Here is a 17,949-nt window from a genome sequence, read left to right on the forward strand (position 1 = left end):
TATAATCTTAGAAACTCACAGAGGCAGTTCTGCCCTGCCCTTCTAGGATCACTGAGCCTTAATTGACCTGATGGCAGTGAGTTTTGTATGGTTTGAGTTTTATTGGTCATATAAAGACTGATAGAACCCTGAAACTATGGCTCTTAGTCATCCTGTTGGTCTGCAAATGAACTCCGCTTCAAGGTTCAGTTTTTAGCCGAAGGGGAACAATGAGACTGGGAGGTATGTATTTCTATGACTAATGAACCATGTGAGATCAAAACAGCAGCAATTACTCAACGACCAAGTTCTGAAGGTTAGCAAAGAAGGAGGAATGGAAACAGAAAACGGAGAAAGTGGGAAAGGTTTCATTATGGGGATTACAGTGAGTGATATGAAATAAAATGTGTATGAATTGTTGAATAGAAAATTTATCTACTATGTAAACCTTCATCCAATTAATTCACAGTAAAAGTTCAAAATAAAACAATGCAAACCTTGATGAACAGGAAAGAGAGAGAATACCAGACAGTATAATAAATTTCTGTAATAGCCCACTTTGGCTCCAGCATTGACCCTTGATAGGTCTTCCCTTGTCTGTCTTTAGTAGCCACATTTGAGATGGGTATTAACCCTTTCTGGAAAATGCACAGCTTTTACAGCTCCCTTCTTGTTGGTAATCATTGGGATTTATTTCAGCAATTTAAAAGCCTTTGCAGTCAAGACTCTTTCCTTCCCACCTACCCATTCAGTTATCTTGAAAATTTACCATATATACTTGTGTTTAAACTGAATTTTTCAGCACATTTTTAATGCAGTTTTTGTTGTAAAATTAGGTGCCTCAGATGATATTTGGGTCGGCTTATACTCGAGTATATAGGTACTATGTTTCTAGACTTTCTGCTGTAGTAATTATAGCCAAAAGTGTTGCCCAAATAGAAATTTTCAGTTTGAAGATTTTGGTCAGTTACTAACTACCATTTGTGCTCTGCTTGTCCCAGGGATGTCTTATTTTTTCTTAATTCCATAGTTCATTTTAATATCTGGTGAAGTCTGTGACCCTTCTCAGGATAATATTTATTTTTTCAAAACCATTTTATTGGGAGCTAATACAGATATCATTCAATCGTTGATATATCTGTTGATATCATCACATCAAGCAGTATTTACAGTTATTACTGCAGTCAGTTTCAAAACATTTATTCTTAAATTCCTTGATATAAGGTCCCCTTTACCCTTCCCACCTCCCTCACCCTACCTTCCAGAAACCCTTATTCTACTTGTTGTTTCTATAGGTTCATCAGTCCTGGTTTCATATACCAAAAAGCAGAAAACATGTAACAAAGATATAAGGAAGCTACCCACAATGACAAAATACACCAGAGATAAACCCCAATATGAAAAACAGAAAACCACACAAAAAATATTGAAAATCAGATCAGGCCCAAAGTGGGTGGGTGGGTGGGATATAATCAAACGACCAAGTTTTTAACCTAGTCAGGTTTATCAGTTGGATCTCCTATAGCCATCTCGCCAGTACACTCCGGCGATGAGTTTATTCTCATCCATCAATTATGGTTAGAGGGAAATCACTGGAGGCTTATTTCCTGTGTAGACTTGCATTGTTATCTTGGACTTCCACTGACATCCATAGCTTTCTGTATACCAGAATCTCACAGTTTAGGCTTTGTTACTATAATCCTCCTTCGGCTTTGGATTATAGGATTTACAATCCTTGGGTCACGGATTTTGGTGTGCTTCTTCCATGTGGACTAAGTTGACATCTCATTTTGATGGCTGCTTGTTTGGAAATAAGACTTTAAGAACCCAGCTGCTATTCTCTCTGATAGCTGGGCACCATTTCATTTTCTTCAGCACAGTTTCCTATAGCATTCATGAGGGCTAGTATTGAGCACAGCCAGGTTGTAAGAACTAATTGTTTTTAAATTGGAATTAGGATTTAGTGCGAAGGCCAAAATCTGTTCCTGGATCTATGCTTTTAATTTGCCTCTAGGTGTCCTTAGAGACCTCTTCATTAATTTATGGTAGAGACTCTTATCAGTCATCTCTCTGGAGCATAAAGATCTTCTGATAATAGTGGCATTGATTAGCCCATGGTAAAACACTGTTAAGAGAGTGATATTGAACTAGGCTAGCAAACTGCATGTCCGCAATACCTGGATTAGTCACTTGTACAGAATAAATTCTTATGTGGCTGGACGCTATTTACACAAATAACGAGAGTTGGTTGTCAGGCAAAATTTACAATAATATTCACTGACAATGTCAATCACTGGTCTGCTGGAATAATATATGTCTTAATACAGCAAGTAGGGCATTGATATACGAAGTCAGTGTTTATCTGCCCACTGACAGTGCAATACTCTTGGTATAGCTGTTTTCTGCTTCTTCATACACTGAATTTTCAGTCTTAAGTCTTCAGGTTGCATGATTGTTTGAGGTAGAGCATAGTTCACCTAGTGGAGTTTCCACATTGGAACTCCCTGGTCTGGCTTTTGGAGCATGTGTGCCTTGAAGACCCAGGATGCAATGCCTCAGTGTTCTGTGGCACTTGTTCTGTCCAGAAGCTTGGGCCACTGTGGCTTATTCGTTGGCATATTACCAGGGATACTCCCCCCAACCCCCACCCCCAGGGTCCTTAAAAGTGTTTTTAGTCATTTTTCCCCACTTGGAAGTTGGTCCTTCCCCTTTTTCTACCAACAGAACATGCACTTCTCCCAGATGTGTCTGCTCTCTTCCCCTCTCCTGACTTGACTTTCCAGTAAGTATCTTTCATTCCGTTGATAGGCATATCTGCCTTCCTGGGTGGACCTCAGTATGACTTTGCATGGCAGCCACTAGGTGATCAATATCCCCTCTCCTTCCCTGACAATTTGTTCCCAGGTGACGTGAGGAGCCCTCCGCCGAAGTGATCTTTAAGATACTTTAAGATACACCCTAGAGAGAGTGGTGTATGGTTCCTTGGCACCAGCTGGGCTCTCTACCAGGCTGTCTGGCCATCCTGGCTGGCAGACTAGATGCCCTGCAAGCCCAAACTTGCACCTGTCAGAGTAATATCATTGCCATCAAATCTATGATAGGGACTCTATAGGACAGGGTAGTACAGCCCCTGTAAGTTTACGAGACTGTAACTCTTTACAGGAGTAGAAAGCCCAGTCTTTCTCCCTCTGAGCCACTGTTTGTTTTGAACTGACCTTGCAATTAGCAGCCCAACGCATAACCGCACACCAACAGGGCTCCTGTTAGGGTTAAAAGAAAGCCAGTGAAAGATATAGTGGCAAGCCTAGTAAAGTATAGTTTTAAAGTTGATGAGTTTAAATAACATTTTGTGGTTATTTCTAACATTTGTCATATGATCTTAATGTCTAACTTTTTTGGAGTGACAAAGCCATAACCCCAGCTTCACCCTCACTGCCATTGAGTCTGTTCCAAATCACAGAGACCCCATAGAGAGTAGAACTGCCCCACGAGTCTCTGAGACAAAACCACAGGTACAGTTAATGCTATTGTGATTTGTTGCCTACTTTTATAATGAAAGGAAAAATCTTTATAAGTTAAAGGTACTTGATTTCAGTTATACAAGTTAGTGAAAGTAAAGAATATTTTCCCCCATCCAAGGTGACTTCCATGAGACCATTTAAAATAATAGTTGTGGGTAGAAAGGCAATACCCTTACAACACTGTCTTTGGCATGGCATCAGTCTTCAGCTTTCCAATCTGCAAAATCAGAGTTATTGTTTGTCTTCTCCTTTAAGTGAGTGTTTTAATTTAGGTTCTTTAACTTATATCACCCCATTTTCCCCCAAATTCTCTTAGTAGTGAAGAATTTTGCTGACCTATGATGGGGCAAATGCAAGGGGGCTATAAAAGGTTTGTGGGAACATTTCATTATTTTTTAATTCCTCTTTTATACTTTTTGGACGCCCTCTTATATAAGAAGCCTTTTGTAGCACAGTGGGATTTGTTGAACTGCTAACAATAAGATCAGTGCTTCAACCCTTCCGATGGCAGAAAGATGTGGCTGTCTGTGTCGGTAAAGATTTAGTTTTGGAAATCCTAAGAAACTATTCAACCCTGTCTTATAGAAAGAGTTGCTATAATTCTGAATCAACTTGATGACAATGGGTATGAATTGTTCCAGTAGTTCAAAATAGTAAAACACATAAAAAGTCTAGAAGGCAGGCATCCCAGGACTGGGAAAAGGGGATTTTTTGAAGTCCCCTTACATTTGCACACTAAGTTGCATGTGATTAGAAGCATGGATGAGATAATTAAAAGGATTTCTTCTGAGTTCCCAGGTGGTCAATTTTTCACATGCCACCAAGTGTTCCAATTTTAGTATATGTGCTGCCGAAGCAAGCACGTCACCAAGTCTTAAGATGAAATACGTAGTACCAAGAACAGAATGGGAGGATTCAGGAGTATCTGGGTCACAACATATTGCCCTCATTGTTCTTATTCCTTTTATTTCTCTTGTTCTCTTCCTCTTACAGTCATTTAGGAAGCCAGCAATCTCTTCATATCCCCTCTTTTCTGTTACTTTTGGAGTTAGCTTTTGTTAATGTCTGGGAGTTCAGGAAGTTGCAGAAGCAGTATCCTAAGGTAGCTAAAAAGCATATTTGGGATCTTGTGAGTGGCAGTTTTTCATAAAATGGGACTTGAAACCCTGTGTCATGACTTGGTCTTGAGTTGGTGTTCCTTCTTCTGCTCTTTGATATTTGTGCAGGACACATTCCTCATGGACTGTGTCTAAGCAGCCTATTTTCTTACTTTCCCTAACGGATATCATAGATTAAGAACTTCAGGTGGAAGTTCTCTGTACTGTTTCTTCTTGTTTTCGTTTATAAGTAACATTATGTTATTTATATCTTTGCTTTCATGTTTCTTTGTGATTAAGTAGAGTTGTCTCTGACCCTCTGTAATGTTGCCTGTCAAGTTATACTTGAGTCACACTTTTTTTTCCAACTCATGAAGGACTTATAGGATCCTCTGGTTAATTTTACCTGATGTTACTGAGTCATCCTCCCTTTTTTGGAAGGAATGCACTTACACCTTCATTGGACAGTCAGTTTCTGTCATTGGAAAACATATTGCCCGTTCCCATTATGCACTAGACACTGGCAACACAGAAAAGAACAAGTTTCTTCTCTCAAGAAACTTAGTCTAGTAGGGGAGGTAGATAGTTATAATTCTGCAGAAGTCTTATAGAAGTATTTATATTCCACTGTAGGAGCAGCAGGGGGCCCTGGTGGTGCAGGTTTAAGCACTTAGCTGCTACCAACAGGTTGGCAGTTTGAACCTACCCAGTGACTGGGGGAGAAAGAATATGCACTTATGAAGATTACAGCTTATATAACACTGGGATAGTTCTGTTCTGTTATATGGACTCACTATGAGTGACTTGATGGCACCTAACAACAACAGCAACAACAGCATAGGAGCAGAATCTAATCCAGTTTAGGAGATGGAGGGAGAGAAGTATGGATTGACTAGACTCCAAAATAATTTTTTATTAAAAAATCATTTTATTGGGGCTCTTACCAACTCTTATTACAATCCATACATCAGTTGTATCAGGCATACGTGTACATATGTTGCCATCATTCTTTTCTAGACATTTACTTTCTGTTGAGCCCTTGGTATCAGCTCCTCTTCTCCCACCTACTCTCATAACCCCTTCATAGATTATAAATTATTATTTTCATATCTCAAATCGACCGCTGTCTTCCTTCCCCCATGGTTTCTGTTGATCTTCCCCCCTGGAGAGGTGTGTCTAGTTATGTGCTAATCATTGAGATCGGTTCCCCCTTCCTCTTACCCTTCTGGTATTGCTATTCCCATTCCTGTTCCTGGATTCTGTGTGTTGTGAGCTTTACCTCTTATCTACTATACCTGTGTACATGCTCCGGTCCAGTCCAGAGTGAGAAGCAACACTAGGGTCATGGCAGTAGGGGGTGAGGAAGCCTCAAGGAACCCGAGGAATATTGAGTGATCGATCCATGGGGCTCTACTGCGCCCTGGTTGACTCGTCCCTTCCTTAATCCCCTCTGTGGAGGGATGTTCCATTGTCTATAATGAGTTTTGGGTCTCTGCTCTGACCCTCCTCGTTCTCAACAGCGTGTTTTTTGTTTGTTGTTTGTTATGAATCCTCTCATGCCTGTTACCTGGTCCTGATGATACCTCATAATCGCACCAACTGGTGTGCTTCTTCCATGTGGGCTTGTTGTTTAACTGCTGAGTGGCGGCTTGTGTAACTTCAAGCCTTTAGGACCCCAGGCGCTGTATCTTTTAATACCTGGGCACCATCTGCTTTCTTCACCACATTTGTTTATGCATCCATTTTGTCTTCAAGGGTTGTGCAGGGGGCAGGGGCAAGGGGCAAGCATCACAAAATTCCAGTTTGTCAGAACAAAGTGTTCTTGTATCGAGGGGGAGGGTATGAGCTGAGGCCCAAGGTCTGTCCACAACCTCAGTGTATTGCCTTATAAATATATGTACCATATGTACTCATGTATAAGCCGAGTTTTCCAGCACATTTTTTAATGAAGTTTTTGTGGTAAAATTAGGTGCCTGGGCTGATATTCAGGCCGGCTTATACTCAAGTGTATGTGGTACATAGGCCAATACCTCTGTTTTTATGGATAATTTATTTGCATAAGTACACACCTATGCTTAAAGCTCTATCTATAGCTTTGATCCTAGACCCTTCCTCTGTTTCTTTTTGCCTTCCTCGTGCCCCACCATCACGTAGCCCCTTCTACCTCTTAGTACTTCCTCTCAGTTATTGCTTTTGCTCCAACACCTGTAGGATCTCTACAACCTCCTTGTTGTTGGTTTTAATTCCTTAGTTGTTCCCCTGCCAATGGCATTGTTTGCTCACCACACCCTCTCCCCCCAAGGCCCTCTGTCTGGGGCTGTTGGCCCCATTGCTTTCTCCCCGAGCTTGCTTCCCATGCCTGTCTTATATATAAGTAGGCAAACCTACATTATCATAGACCAAATAATAAGAAAACCAAAGGTTGAAAAAAGAAAAGGAAAAAAAAAGAGAGAAAAGCATACATAGTTTCAGGTCTGTCTGCTAGACTTTATGACTATTTCCTCACTGGTCCTGGGGGAGTTCCTGGAGCTTCCCCTTCTAGCCTGAAGTCTATTTTGGGCTCTTTAGGGGCTTTGTGATTTGGCTTTGCTCCAGTTGCTGATCCGTTATGCTCCTTTCTTGGTTGTCCCCACTGCGGGGGTTTCAGACCACTTATCTCCCAGCCATGTGTCCCCATTATTGCCCTCTGTTGCAGTACCCTCCAGTAAGGGGACAACATGCTTTGAGTTGTTGGTGGCCCTACTGCCCTCTTTGCGCCTTAGCAGCTCCATGCAGGGACATACATCATCCTCTGGGCTTGGAGTGCCAATAAGGGATCTAGGCTGACTCTCTTTTCTTCTTGGTTTGCTTCCATGTCGGCGTGGCAAGTCGGCCCCTTTCCCCCACCTGAAGGTTTAGTGTTCTCTGTCGCACATACTTTTAGGGCAGATTGACCAGAATTTTGAGGGTGAGATTTTTGACTAAGGTCTTCAAGGGTGGATGAGGGTCAGGTTTCCTAGTGAAATTCTCCGAGGACAGCCCTTGTTACCCTCACAGAACAAGCAGGTGCATTTTCCCATCATGATGGGAAAAAAATGGCTCAGCACAACTTTTCTGCTCTTTTCCTCACCAACGCAGCTCAAACGTTTTTTTAAAAAACTTCTTCATAATAAGCCCTCACGATTGTCTTCTGTCCTCCAAGATTTATAAGATTCCTCCTTCAGAATCCCACCAAACAGCCACCATAACTTTTTGACCTTTGTACTTTGAATTGAACTGGCTAAGCAGATGCCATCAGAAGTTACTATTTTTATTGAACATTGCTCTCTGGATTATATTCTAAGTCCAAGGTTTGTTCCTAGTTGTAAATTATTCTGTAACATCATCTTTATTAACTTTGATATTGTTTTAAAAATGGACGGAAAAATCAGCACTTTGAGCTAGCTCTGAGTGTGTTTGGCACCCATGGAACCAAAGACTTATTTTTGAAGCCAAAGTTTTTGCTTAAAATTGAAAGTGCTGCACCTTGTGAGATCATGAATGATTCTATGGTCATCTTCCACCGTTTTCTGGATTTTGGTCTTCTCTATCTCAACTTATCTTTGAGATCTTTCCAACCTTCTGTAAAATTCTTACCCATATACAAACTGATGTTTAGTGTGGAACAGCATTCCTGTACACTTCTTGTAACGCTTACAGTGATTTGGGATGATTTCCACTTGTGTTTTGTTAAAAATCTTAATAGTAGCCTTGACTTCAAAATAGTCGTCGTCCCCCCCCCCCCTACAAAAAGTATCCCGTATTTTAAGGGCACCCTGATGAGACTCAGATATAAGTGTATCACTGTATGCAACCGTCCTCTGATTGCAGAGTCATGTCTAAAACAGTTTGTTGGGATTAAATATGCACATTTATGAACTGGAACCTAGTAAAAATACTTTTGAGAAGGGTTAGTAAAAGACTAGTAGTTGAAAACAAGAAATTTAGATTTAGTATTGTAGTATTAAATTAAAAAATAAAGACGCTGAGGGAGGGTGAGGAGCCAGCCCCCAACCGCTGATACTCCTACGAGTTCAGTAATACTACTTCTGGGTTCAGTAATGCACAATTGTACGGTTGAGATATATAAGTATTATATTAGAGTCATTGAGAGCATGAGAGATAATACAATAATACAGTCAGGCATGATACATAGCAACATTGCTCACCTCAGCCCAGCTTGGTGGTCCACGTGGAGAGAGGGGGAAGGGAAGGAGGGAAAGGGAACAAGGGAGAGGTGGAAGAGTTAGGGAAGTCAGAGTCCAAGAAAGAAGTCCGCGAAGTCCCGCCTATATTGCTGACCCATGCCTATATACCTTTTGGGGGCAAGCCAGCCCACTAATTACAGGTAGAGACATACGTCACAGGGAGGGGTTGCACTACAGGCTACACAGCAATGAGAGGGTGGTCTAGGGGGTGGTCTCTGGGTCTCCATAGGAACATTATCAGTAGGTGCAAACTCCGCCTACAGGAGCCTGTCCTTTGTCCCCAGAGGCAGGGAGCAGGCCCACCCCTGTGGAGGGATGAGACAGCAGTCTGGCAACTGATTGCCCTCAGTGGGGGAATGCCTGCGCATCTGACCTCCCCCCACATAGTATGATAGGACATACGAGTTATTGAAATGTTTTGTGCATGATTCTGTGAAACAATGCTTATAGAGTTCTCTTGAAGAGGGTATGCATGAGCTGGAGGTGGTTGGAGAAGTGGTAAGAAATCAGAGTCCAAGAGACCAGCTAGGACGCTTTTGCAATGAAGTTAGGTAATGAGGGCCTGACATTTCTTAACCAGATTTCCATAACCAGATTCCTCAGAGCCTCCTGTGCTGTTTTTAAATTTACCATCTGTTCTCTTATACAAGTAGACTTCTGTCATCACAATTCCACTAATAGGTTTCTTTCTAAAGCTACTGAGGATCTGGCTAAATCTAATGTCTTTTGTGTTCTCAACGCTTAATAGAGAACCACTGCATTCACTAGTCTAAGCACCAAGGTACTCTTTCCTTGATATCAAGGATATATAATTGAATTAATTGTAAACAAAACAGAAATGCTACGTTTTCATAGTTTAACTTTTAAGATACATATTTCATAGTGTTAAAAACCTCTTAAGTCTGCTCTAGCACAACTGGTGTATATAAGCACCACAATAGAATAAGAGGAGTGTTTTTATGACTGGTTTCAAATTTTTGCTCATGATGTCTTTGAAGACCAGAACCTTTTCCTTCCCAGCCTGTTTCTATCTTAACTTTCAAGACTCAGCTGAAGTTCTCCTTTTATTCCTCAAGGCTCCAGTGCATGCCCTTCTTTCCCTTCCCCTTTAAAACATGCCAGAGTCCAGCCTTGCATTTTTATTTAGTGTTCTTGTGTCTAGGAGACATACATTTTAAGATACTTCCTTTAAGGAGCCCTGGTGGCACTGTCAGGTAAGTGTTGGTCTGCTAACATCAACATCAGTTGTTCAAAGCCACCAGCTGCTCCAGCGGAACCAGTTGAGGCTATCTGCTCCCATAAAGATTAACAGCCTTGTAAATCTAATATAGGTTGCTGTGAGTCAGAATCAAATGGATGGCAGTGGTTTTTGTTTTGTTTCCTTTTCGGTGTGATTGTGTATGTGTGAGAGGGCATCAAGAAGTTTGTGGGAAAATTCCATTAATCTTTAAATCCATTTTTCCATGAACTTTTGAAGCCTCCTTGTATATCTTACCAAAGCATAGCCTTGCATATATGTGTAATTATAAATTTGTGTAATTGAAGCATTACAGGATGTATTAAATATCTACTTATATATTCACATTACTGAAACTATCATAAAGTCTCAATAGCTGGCACTTGTGAAAGGAGGAACAGAAGATAAAGATGACTCAATAGGGACATCTGCAGTATCAATTCTATTCCAATTTGGGATGTGCTTTTTTAGGTTATTTTTTAAAATATAAATTTGGAAAATACATGTGACTGGCTGCTTTGGGAATTTGAACAAAAGTAAGCTACTTTACCGGTAGAGGCTTGATTGAGGCAAATAGGACGACCAAACCCAAAAACCCACGGCCATTAAGTCAATCCTGGCTCATAGTGTCACTACAGAACAATAGAATTGCCCCTTTTGAGTTTCTGAGACTCTACATCTTTACATAAGCTGAAAGCCTCATCTTTCTTCTGCTGAGTGGCTGGTGGATTTGAACTGGTGACCTTATGCTTATTAGCAGGCTATCTCATAATCTACTATATCACCAGGGCTTATTAGATAGGGCGATAACAATAGCATAGCATAATAATAGCCTGCTTTGATTGAATGAAATGTGAATAACAATAGCATCAACACTTTTACCAGCACCACTACCACCACCAATAGTGGGTATTTTGAGAACTTTACCTTAGTGAGATATGCTCTATTCTCATTTTACAGATGAGATATGGTGGAAAAGCTACTGAATTAGGTATTAGGACTTTTGATTCCGGCTTTTACAGTTAATTACCTGTGTGAATTTGGGCAAGGCTTTTACCATCAGTTGACTTCTGTTTTTTAAAAAAATTGTGGCTTGAAAGTATGTTTGTAATCTCTCTAGTACTTTCTTCTCCACCCTTCTAAACATGTGATCTCCAAATTATCCTGTTTCCTTACGCCACAGTTCTTTCTAGTGTACTTCATTCTGGGAACAAGTATCTCTGGCTGAGGCTGTAGAGGGAGGATAATCTTGTTTTTAATCTCTGAAGATGCTATAGAAGAATTAAAAGTTAAAGTTTCAGAGGATTTCATACAAAAGAGATATGGAATTTGAAAAAACAGGGAACATAAAACTATAGACCAAGTTTTCTGAAAACAAAACAGCACAGTAGGATTCTATGTGCTCAAAATGCTGTTGCTTAATCTGGTTTGCGTTGTAGTACATATTAATACACCCTCCCAAGATAGTCCTGAAGTAATAATAACTAACATTTATCGAATGCTTAATTCTGTGCATGTGCTACTACATTTAATTTTCAAAGTAGTATTTTAACTACACTTCTTTCATTTTATAGATGAGAAAGCTGGCATATAAACATACGCACGCACATTTTCATGGTCCCACAGCTAGAAGAGTTCTATGGTAAAATCATGACTTGAACTCTGTGATTGGCCTGAGGGTCTGTATCAATTCTGCTTCTGCACTGTCTCCAGAAGTTCACATCCTAACTACAGGTTTGCTTTTTGGCAACTGCTATTTAGGACGAGGGACCGGTATGGAGTTTCTTTGGACAGAATTTTGTTTTTCTTTGAACTGAGGTATTTAAGTTTCTTATGTTGATTTCTTTCTTAATTTTATTTTGAACTCCGAAATTTCCGTGTTTTCTACTTTGTTAGGTTCACTACTACTGCTTCTATTCTCAGGATAGAGAGGCCTGCCTTGGGTAGCAGTTAGTGGGAGTGTAAAGCTTTGTTTTTATATTCTTAACTGCATTTCTTAGAACTTTTCCCCTTCGGAATACATGTTAATCGGGAAGATTATGCTTTTCTTTATTTGGGTAGTAATGATTTAATTTCTCAGCTTTGGAGAGAAATATAGTACAGAACCCAGAAGAGTAGAAGTTGCCCCAAATCAGTTCTCAAGCTTTTTTTTTCCCCCCCCCCCCAAAAGGGCAGCATTTATTTAAGTATTTATTTATTTTTTAAAAGCATTTTATTAGGGGCTCATACAACTGTTATCCCAATCCATACACACATCAATTGTGTAAAGCGCATTTGTACATCGTTTCTCAAAACATTTTCTCTCCATTGAAACCCCCGACATTAGGTCCTCATTTTTCCCCTCCCTCCCCGCTCCCCCCTCCCTCATGAGCCCTTGATAGTTTATAAATGGGTATTTTGTCATGTCTTGCCCTGTCCGACGTCTCCCTTCATCCACTTTTTGGTTGTCTGTCCCCCAGGGAGGAGGTCACACACAGTTCCATGTAATCGGTTCCCTCTTTCCTACCCATTCTCCCTTTACCCTCCCTGTTTTGCCACTCATACCACTGGTCCTACAGGGCTCATCCGTCCTGGATTCCCTGTATTTTCAGTTCCTATCTGTACCAGTGTACCTCCTCTGGTCTAGCCAGTCTTGCAAGATAGAATTCGAGTCATGGTAGTGGGAGCGGGGAGGAAACCTTTAGGAACTAGAGGAAGATTGTATTTCTCATCATTGTTACATCGCACCCTGACTGGCTCCTCTCCTCCGCGAGACCCCTCTGCAAGGGGATCTCCAGTGGCCTACTAATGGGCTTTGGATCTACACTCCGCACTCCCCCCATCATTCACTATGGTAAGATTTTTTGTTCTGATGATGCCTTACAACTGATCCCTTCGACACCTCGTGGTTGCATAGGCTGGTGTGCTTCTTCCATGTGGGCTTTGTTGCTTCTGAGCTTGATGGCCGCTTGATTACCTTCAAGCCTTTAAGACCCCAGACGCTATACTTTTTGATAGCCGGGCACCATCAGCTTTCTTCGCCCCATTTGCTTATGCACCCATTTTTCTTCAGTGATCCGTTCGACACCCCGTGATCACACAGGTTGATATGTTGTTCCATGTGGGCTTTGTTGCTTCTGAGCTAGATGGCCGCTTGTTTACCTTCAAGCTTTTAAGACCCCAGACGCTATATCTTTTAATAGCCGGGCACCATCAGCTTTCTTCACCACATTTGCTTATTCACCCCAGTTCTCAAGCTTTTAATGCTTCTGTTTTTGTTCAGTTACGTGATTTGACCCCATATTACCCGTGTCTTTAATTAGTTTTCATAAGCTTGTTTCTTGATTTATATTTACTTATAAAAATCATTGCCTGGTGCTGCCTATTCTCTTTTCCTCTTGTCCATCAGTGTCCTTGACTTTGCAGTCCTCTTGGTGGTCACTTCCCCCAGTTAGCTTGTCTGTTTGCTATTGTCTATCCTGCTTTGTTCTTCCTACCCCCCACCTGCTCAACTTTACCTTCTTTCTTCTATGCAAATTCCTCCGCCCATTTCTTCATTACTTTTCTCATCCTTTGCACCTGACTTTTGGTATTCTTTTGTTTATTTGAATCCCCTAAATTTTGTATAAATGAATGCCAGATGTACTGACTGAATGTTTTAAAAGGCCTGTTGTATTCGTGGCGAGGAAGTTAAAGCTCTCAAATGCTAACCTGCAAGGCTGATTGTAGCCCAGCTAAAGGTGAAGCAGCCTCCTTCTATAAAGATTCACAAACTTGGAAACCCTGTGGGGCCATTCTACTCTGTTTTGTTAAGGTTACCAGCAGTGGGTTTGAGTTTCGGTTGGTGTTGGTGAGTAAAAAGCTGGGCTGCAGATTGTTTCTCATACCAATATTCCTGCTGTTCCATTTAAAGAGGCAGACCATCTTGTCTAGAAAGATCAGAGACAGTTTATGCATATATATGGTTCTGTACCTTAAAAATATTTTAAAATCAAGTTAGTTATGTTTTGGAGAGGAAAAAAATTAAGAAAAAAGTATGGGAAATGTTGATCCCATTATATTGGTTTGGTCATTAACATACTCAATCTTTTCCCTTCAGATTTAAACTCAGGCTTTCCCTCACTTTGGAACTCCTAGATTTGTGAATATTGGGTATTTTGAGAAGCGGGTTATATTCTTGATATTGACTAAGGAGTCTATTTACCTTTAGGATGACATCTGAACTGGAGAGCAGCCTAACATCCATGGACTGGCTACCACAGCTTACCATGAGAGCAGCCATCCAAAAATCTGATGCTACACAGAATGCACATGGAACTGGGATTTCCAAGAAGAATGCGCTCCTTGACCCAAATACAACGCTGGACCAGGAGGAAGTCCAACAGCACAAAGATGGGAAACCTCCATACAGTTATGCCAGCCTCATTACATTTGCAATTAATAGCTCACCCAAAAAGAAAATGACTCTAAGTGAGATTTACCAGTGGATTTGTGATAACTTCCCATATTATAGAGAGGCTGGCAGTGGTTGGAAGGTAAGGATTTTATTTAAATTACTACATTAATGTCATAAGCAATAGTAATATTGACTTCTATTGAAAATAAAACTTTGTGGAACCTCATGTAATTGAAGATGAAATTCTGATTAGTAGTCATTTCAAGGATGTCATAAAATGAAATGTTTTTAATTTAGGTAAAACCTTTATTTTTGGTAAAATGTTAGATTTTTTTTTAGAGCTTTATTTTATGGATAGTCATAGTAAAAGCAGAGATACTGTGACATCAGAAAATAATTAGATAAGTTGGTAATCTGTGGTTTAAAAGAACATGTATTTATATACTAAGGTATATCAGATAGCTTAGAAAATGTGGAGTGAAAAGACTGGAATATTTCCACGAACCTTTTAAAGTTTTCTTGTATAAAAAATAGCTGAATTCACTCACACACACACACACACACACGTATTTGCATATACAGAAATTATATATAATAGTGTGTGTATATATATATATATATGATATGTACATATACACAGTGTGTGTAGGCATATATCACACACACATATTAGCTGTTGCCGCTATCATGCAGGAAGTTTTTTCCCCCCTTTTTAACAATTTTATTGGGGGCTCTTATAACATTCCATACATCAATTGTTTCAAGCAAATTTGTACATAAGTTGCATTATCGTTTTATAAATAATTTACTTTCTATTTGAGCCCTTGGTATCAGCTCCTCTTTTTTTCCTCCTTCCCCTCCTCCCACCTTGATAACTTATAAATTATTATTGTCCTCATAATCTTACACTGACCCCTGTCTCCCTTCACTCACGTTTCTGTTGTTCATCCCCCTGGGTGTGAGTGTGGGGATTATGCATCGATCATTGTGATCGGTTCCTCTTTACTCCCCCTGCCCCTTCTCCTTATCCTCCTGGTATCACTACCCCCAATTCTGTTCCTGAGGGGTTTATGTGAAAGGCAGGACTGGGGTCATGATAGTAGAGGTGGGTGGGTGAGGAAGCCTCAAAGAACCAGAGGAATATTGTGTGTTTCATCCATGCTATTCTGCACCCTGGTTGACTCATCCCTTCCTTGTGACACTTCTGGAGGGGATGTCCTATTGTCTACAAATGGGTTTTGGCTCTCTGCTCTGACCTCCCTCTTCTCAACAAAATGTTTTTTGTTTGTTTGTTCGTTTTGGGTCTTCTGGTGCCTGTTAGCTGATTCTGTTGACATCTCATGATTGCACTGGCTGGTATGCTTCTTCCATGTGGGCTTGTTGCTTCTCTGCTAGAAGGCCACTTGATTAATTTCAAGCCTTTAAGACCCCAGATGCTATATCTTTTGATAGCCAGGCACCATCTGCTTTCTTCACCACATTTGCTTATGCACCCGTTATGTCTGCAGCGATCTTATCGGGAGGGTGAGCATCACAGAATGCCAGGTCATTAGAACAAAGTGTTCTTGTGTTGAGGAAGTGCCTGAGCAGAGGCCCAAAGTCTGCCTACTTCATCAATGCATTGCCATATAAATATATGTACCTAGGCCAATACCTCTATTTTTATGAATTAATGTATTTACTTAAGTGCCCACCTATGTCTATATCTGTATCCATATCTTTGCTTCCCAGATCATTCCTGTGTTTCTTTTTACCTTCTTCCCATGCAGGAATTTTAAAAACACTATTTGGAAAGAATTTTAGATTTATAGAAGTTACAAGACCAGTACATAGTGTTTCCATGTCTCTCATTTATTTCTTCAAATGCTATCATTTTAGTATAATTACTGAAATTAAGAAATTAATGTTGGTGTAACACTATTTTAAAAAAAAGGCCGGTAAAGGAAATAAAAAACCCCAATACCCTTTTGTGTTTCAGGATCTAGTCTAGGACCCTATATTGCCTTTATTTGTCATGTCCCCTTAGTTTCCATCACTGTGTATCAGTTCTCAGTCTTATCTTTTATAATTTGCACATTTTAAAAGAGTGCTTATAAGTATAAATCAGTTGGGGTTTGTCTCATGGTTTTTTCATGATTAGATTAGAAATCATGCATATTTGAAATTATACTGCAGAGGTTGTGTGTCCTTTTCAACACATCTTCTTAGAGCTCTATGTCTTTTTTCTAATTATGCTAATTTGACCCCTTGGTTAAGGTTGCAGAGGTTGTGTGTCCTTTTCAACACATCTTCTTAGAGCTCTATGTCTTTTTTCTAATTATGCTAATTTGACCCCTTGGTTAAGGTGGAGTTTTTTTTAGCTTTTCTCTTTGTAAATAATACATATATTGAAAAAAAACAACATATATTGGGGAGATATTTTAAGTATATGCACATTCCTGCTTTACTTTAAACTTCTGCTTATTAATTTAGCATTCATTGGCACATGTTAACTCTTCAATTAAAAAGTTATTTTTATTGCTAAGAGTATATATAGCAGAACAGTCGTTTGTAGCTGCAATTTAGTGACAATGATTACATTCTTAAAGTTGTACAACTCTTTTTCACTTTGATTTTCTAAATTGTTACTTTTCCTTTAAAATAAACACACTGCCCTTTGAACCCACAAGTTTTCTGTTGGAACTAGAAAAGAATCCTAGTTCATTTCTGTTTTATGTTTCCTCCTTTTATAGCCACTCAGACCAATGTTTAGATCTGATGGGTACGGAATCTGGAGCATTTTTAAGGTTGTTACCTTTTCTCTCTCTAAAATTTTAACTTTATTTATATACAAGGGGATACCCCAGAAAAACCAGTGTTGCGCTGGCCTGAGCATAGCCTTCATAGTATGCATTTTACTCTGCCAGGTGAGCATTGAGCAACTAGCTCTGAGTAGTGCACCCAGTGGCTTTGCCTGGGAAGGTTCTCTCTGGTCACAGTGAATTTTTTTGTAAAAGTAGTCTCACTCAAACCTTGTTTTGTGATGGCCAATTTAAGAGAACAGAGTGTGACTGTGAAATTTAGTTTCCTGCTTGGGAAAATTGCTGCAGAAACTGTTGTGATGTTAAGCACAGCTTCCAAGGACAATGCTATACTGAAGCGTATGAGTGGTTTTCTCATTTCAAAAAACGTGAAATGTTGATGGGTGACAAAGCTCATTCTGGATGTCCCGTCAGCTTCTCGAAAGGACAAAAATGTCGACATTGGGAGTTTGTTCCACTAGGTCAGACTATTAATTAAGTTTTCCACGTACAGGTTCTGAAAAGATTGCTGCCTGATTTGTGGGAGATGGGGGACTGGTTTTGCCACCACAACAATGCATCTGCTCATGTAGCTATCATATTACCCCAATTCTTGGCAAAAAACAGCATGCCTCTGTGGGAATTAGGGGGAGAGGGTCCCCCACAAACCATCACAGGTCCAGTAGGCGCAATTGTACAGCGATAATAAGTAAAGATTATAGTAAAGTCATAGA

At 40.1% G+C, this 17,949-nt stretch overlaps 1 protein-coding gene across 3 annotated transcripts in view; it reads left to right on the forward strand.

The window, feature by feature from the left end:
* Positions 1 to 17,949, forward strand: part of FOXJ3 (forkhead box J3) — a 101,368-nt gene that overhangs the window by 17,021 nt on the left and 66,398 nt on the right. For all 3 annotated transcript variants that reach the window (XM_004704923.2, XM_045298839.1, XM_045298840.1), the window contains exon 2: positions 14,250 to 14,574. In XM_004704923.2, the coding sequence (XP_004704980.1) occupies positions 14,250 to 14,574 (325 nt within the window). The remainder of the gene's footprint in view (positions 1 to 14,249; positions 14,575 to 17,949) is intronic.

This window comes from Echinops telfairi, unplaced genomic scaffold (assembly GCF_000313985.2).
Source record: "Echinops telfairi isolate 266 unplaced genomic scaffold, ASM31398v2 ScPeMD7_7457;HRSCAF=8495, whole genome shotgun sequence".
Classification (NCBI taxonomy): Eukaryota; Metazoa; Chordata; class Mammalia; order Afrosoricida; family Tenrecidae; genus Echinops; species Echinops telfairi.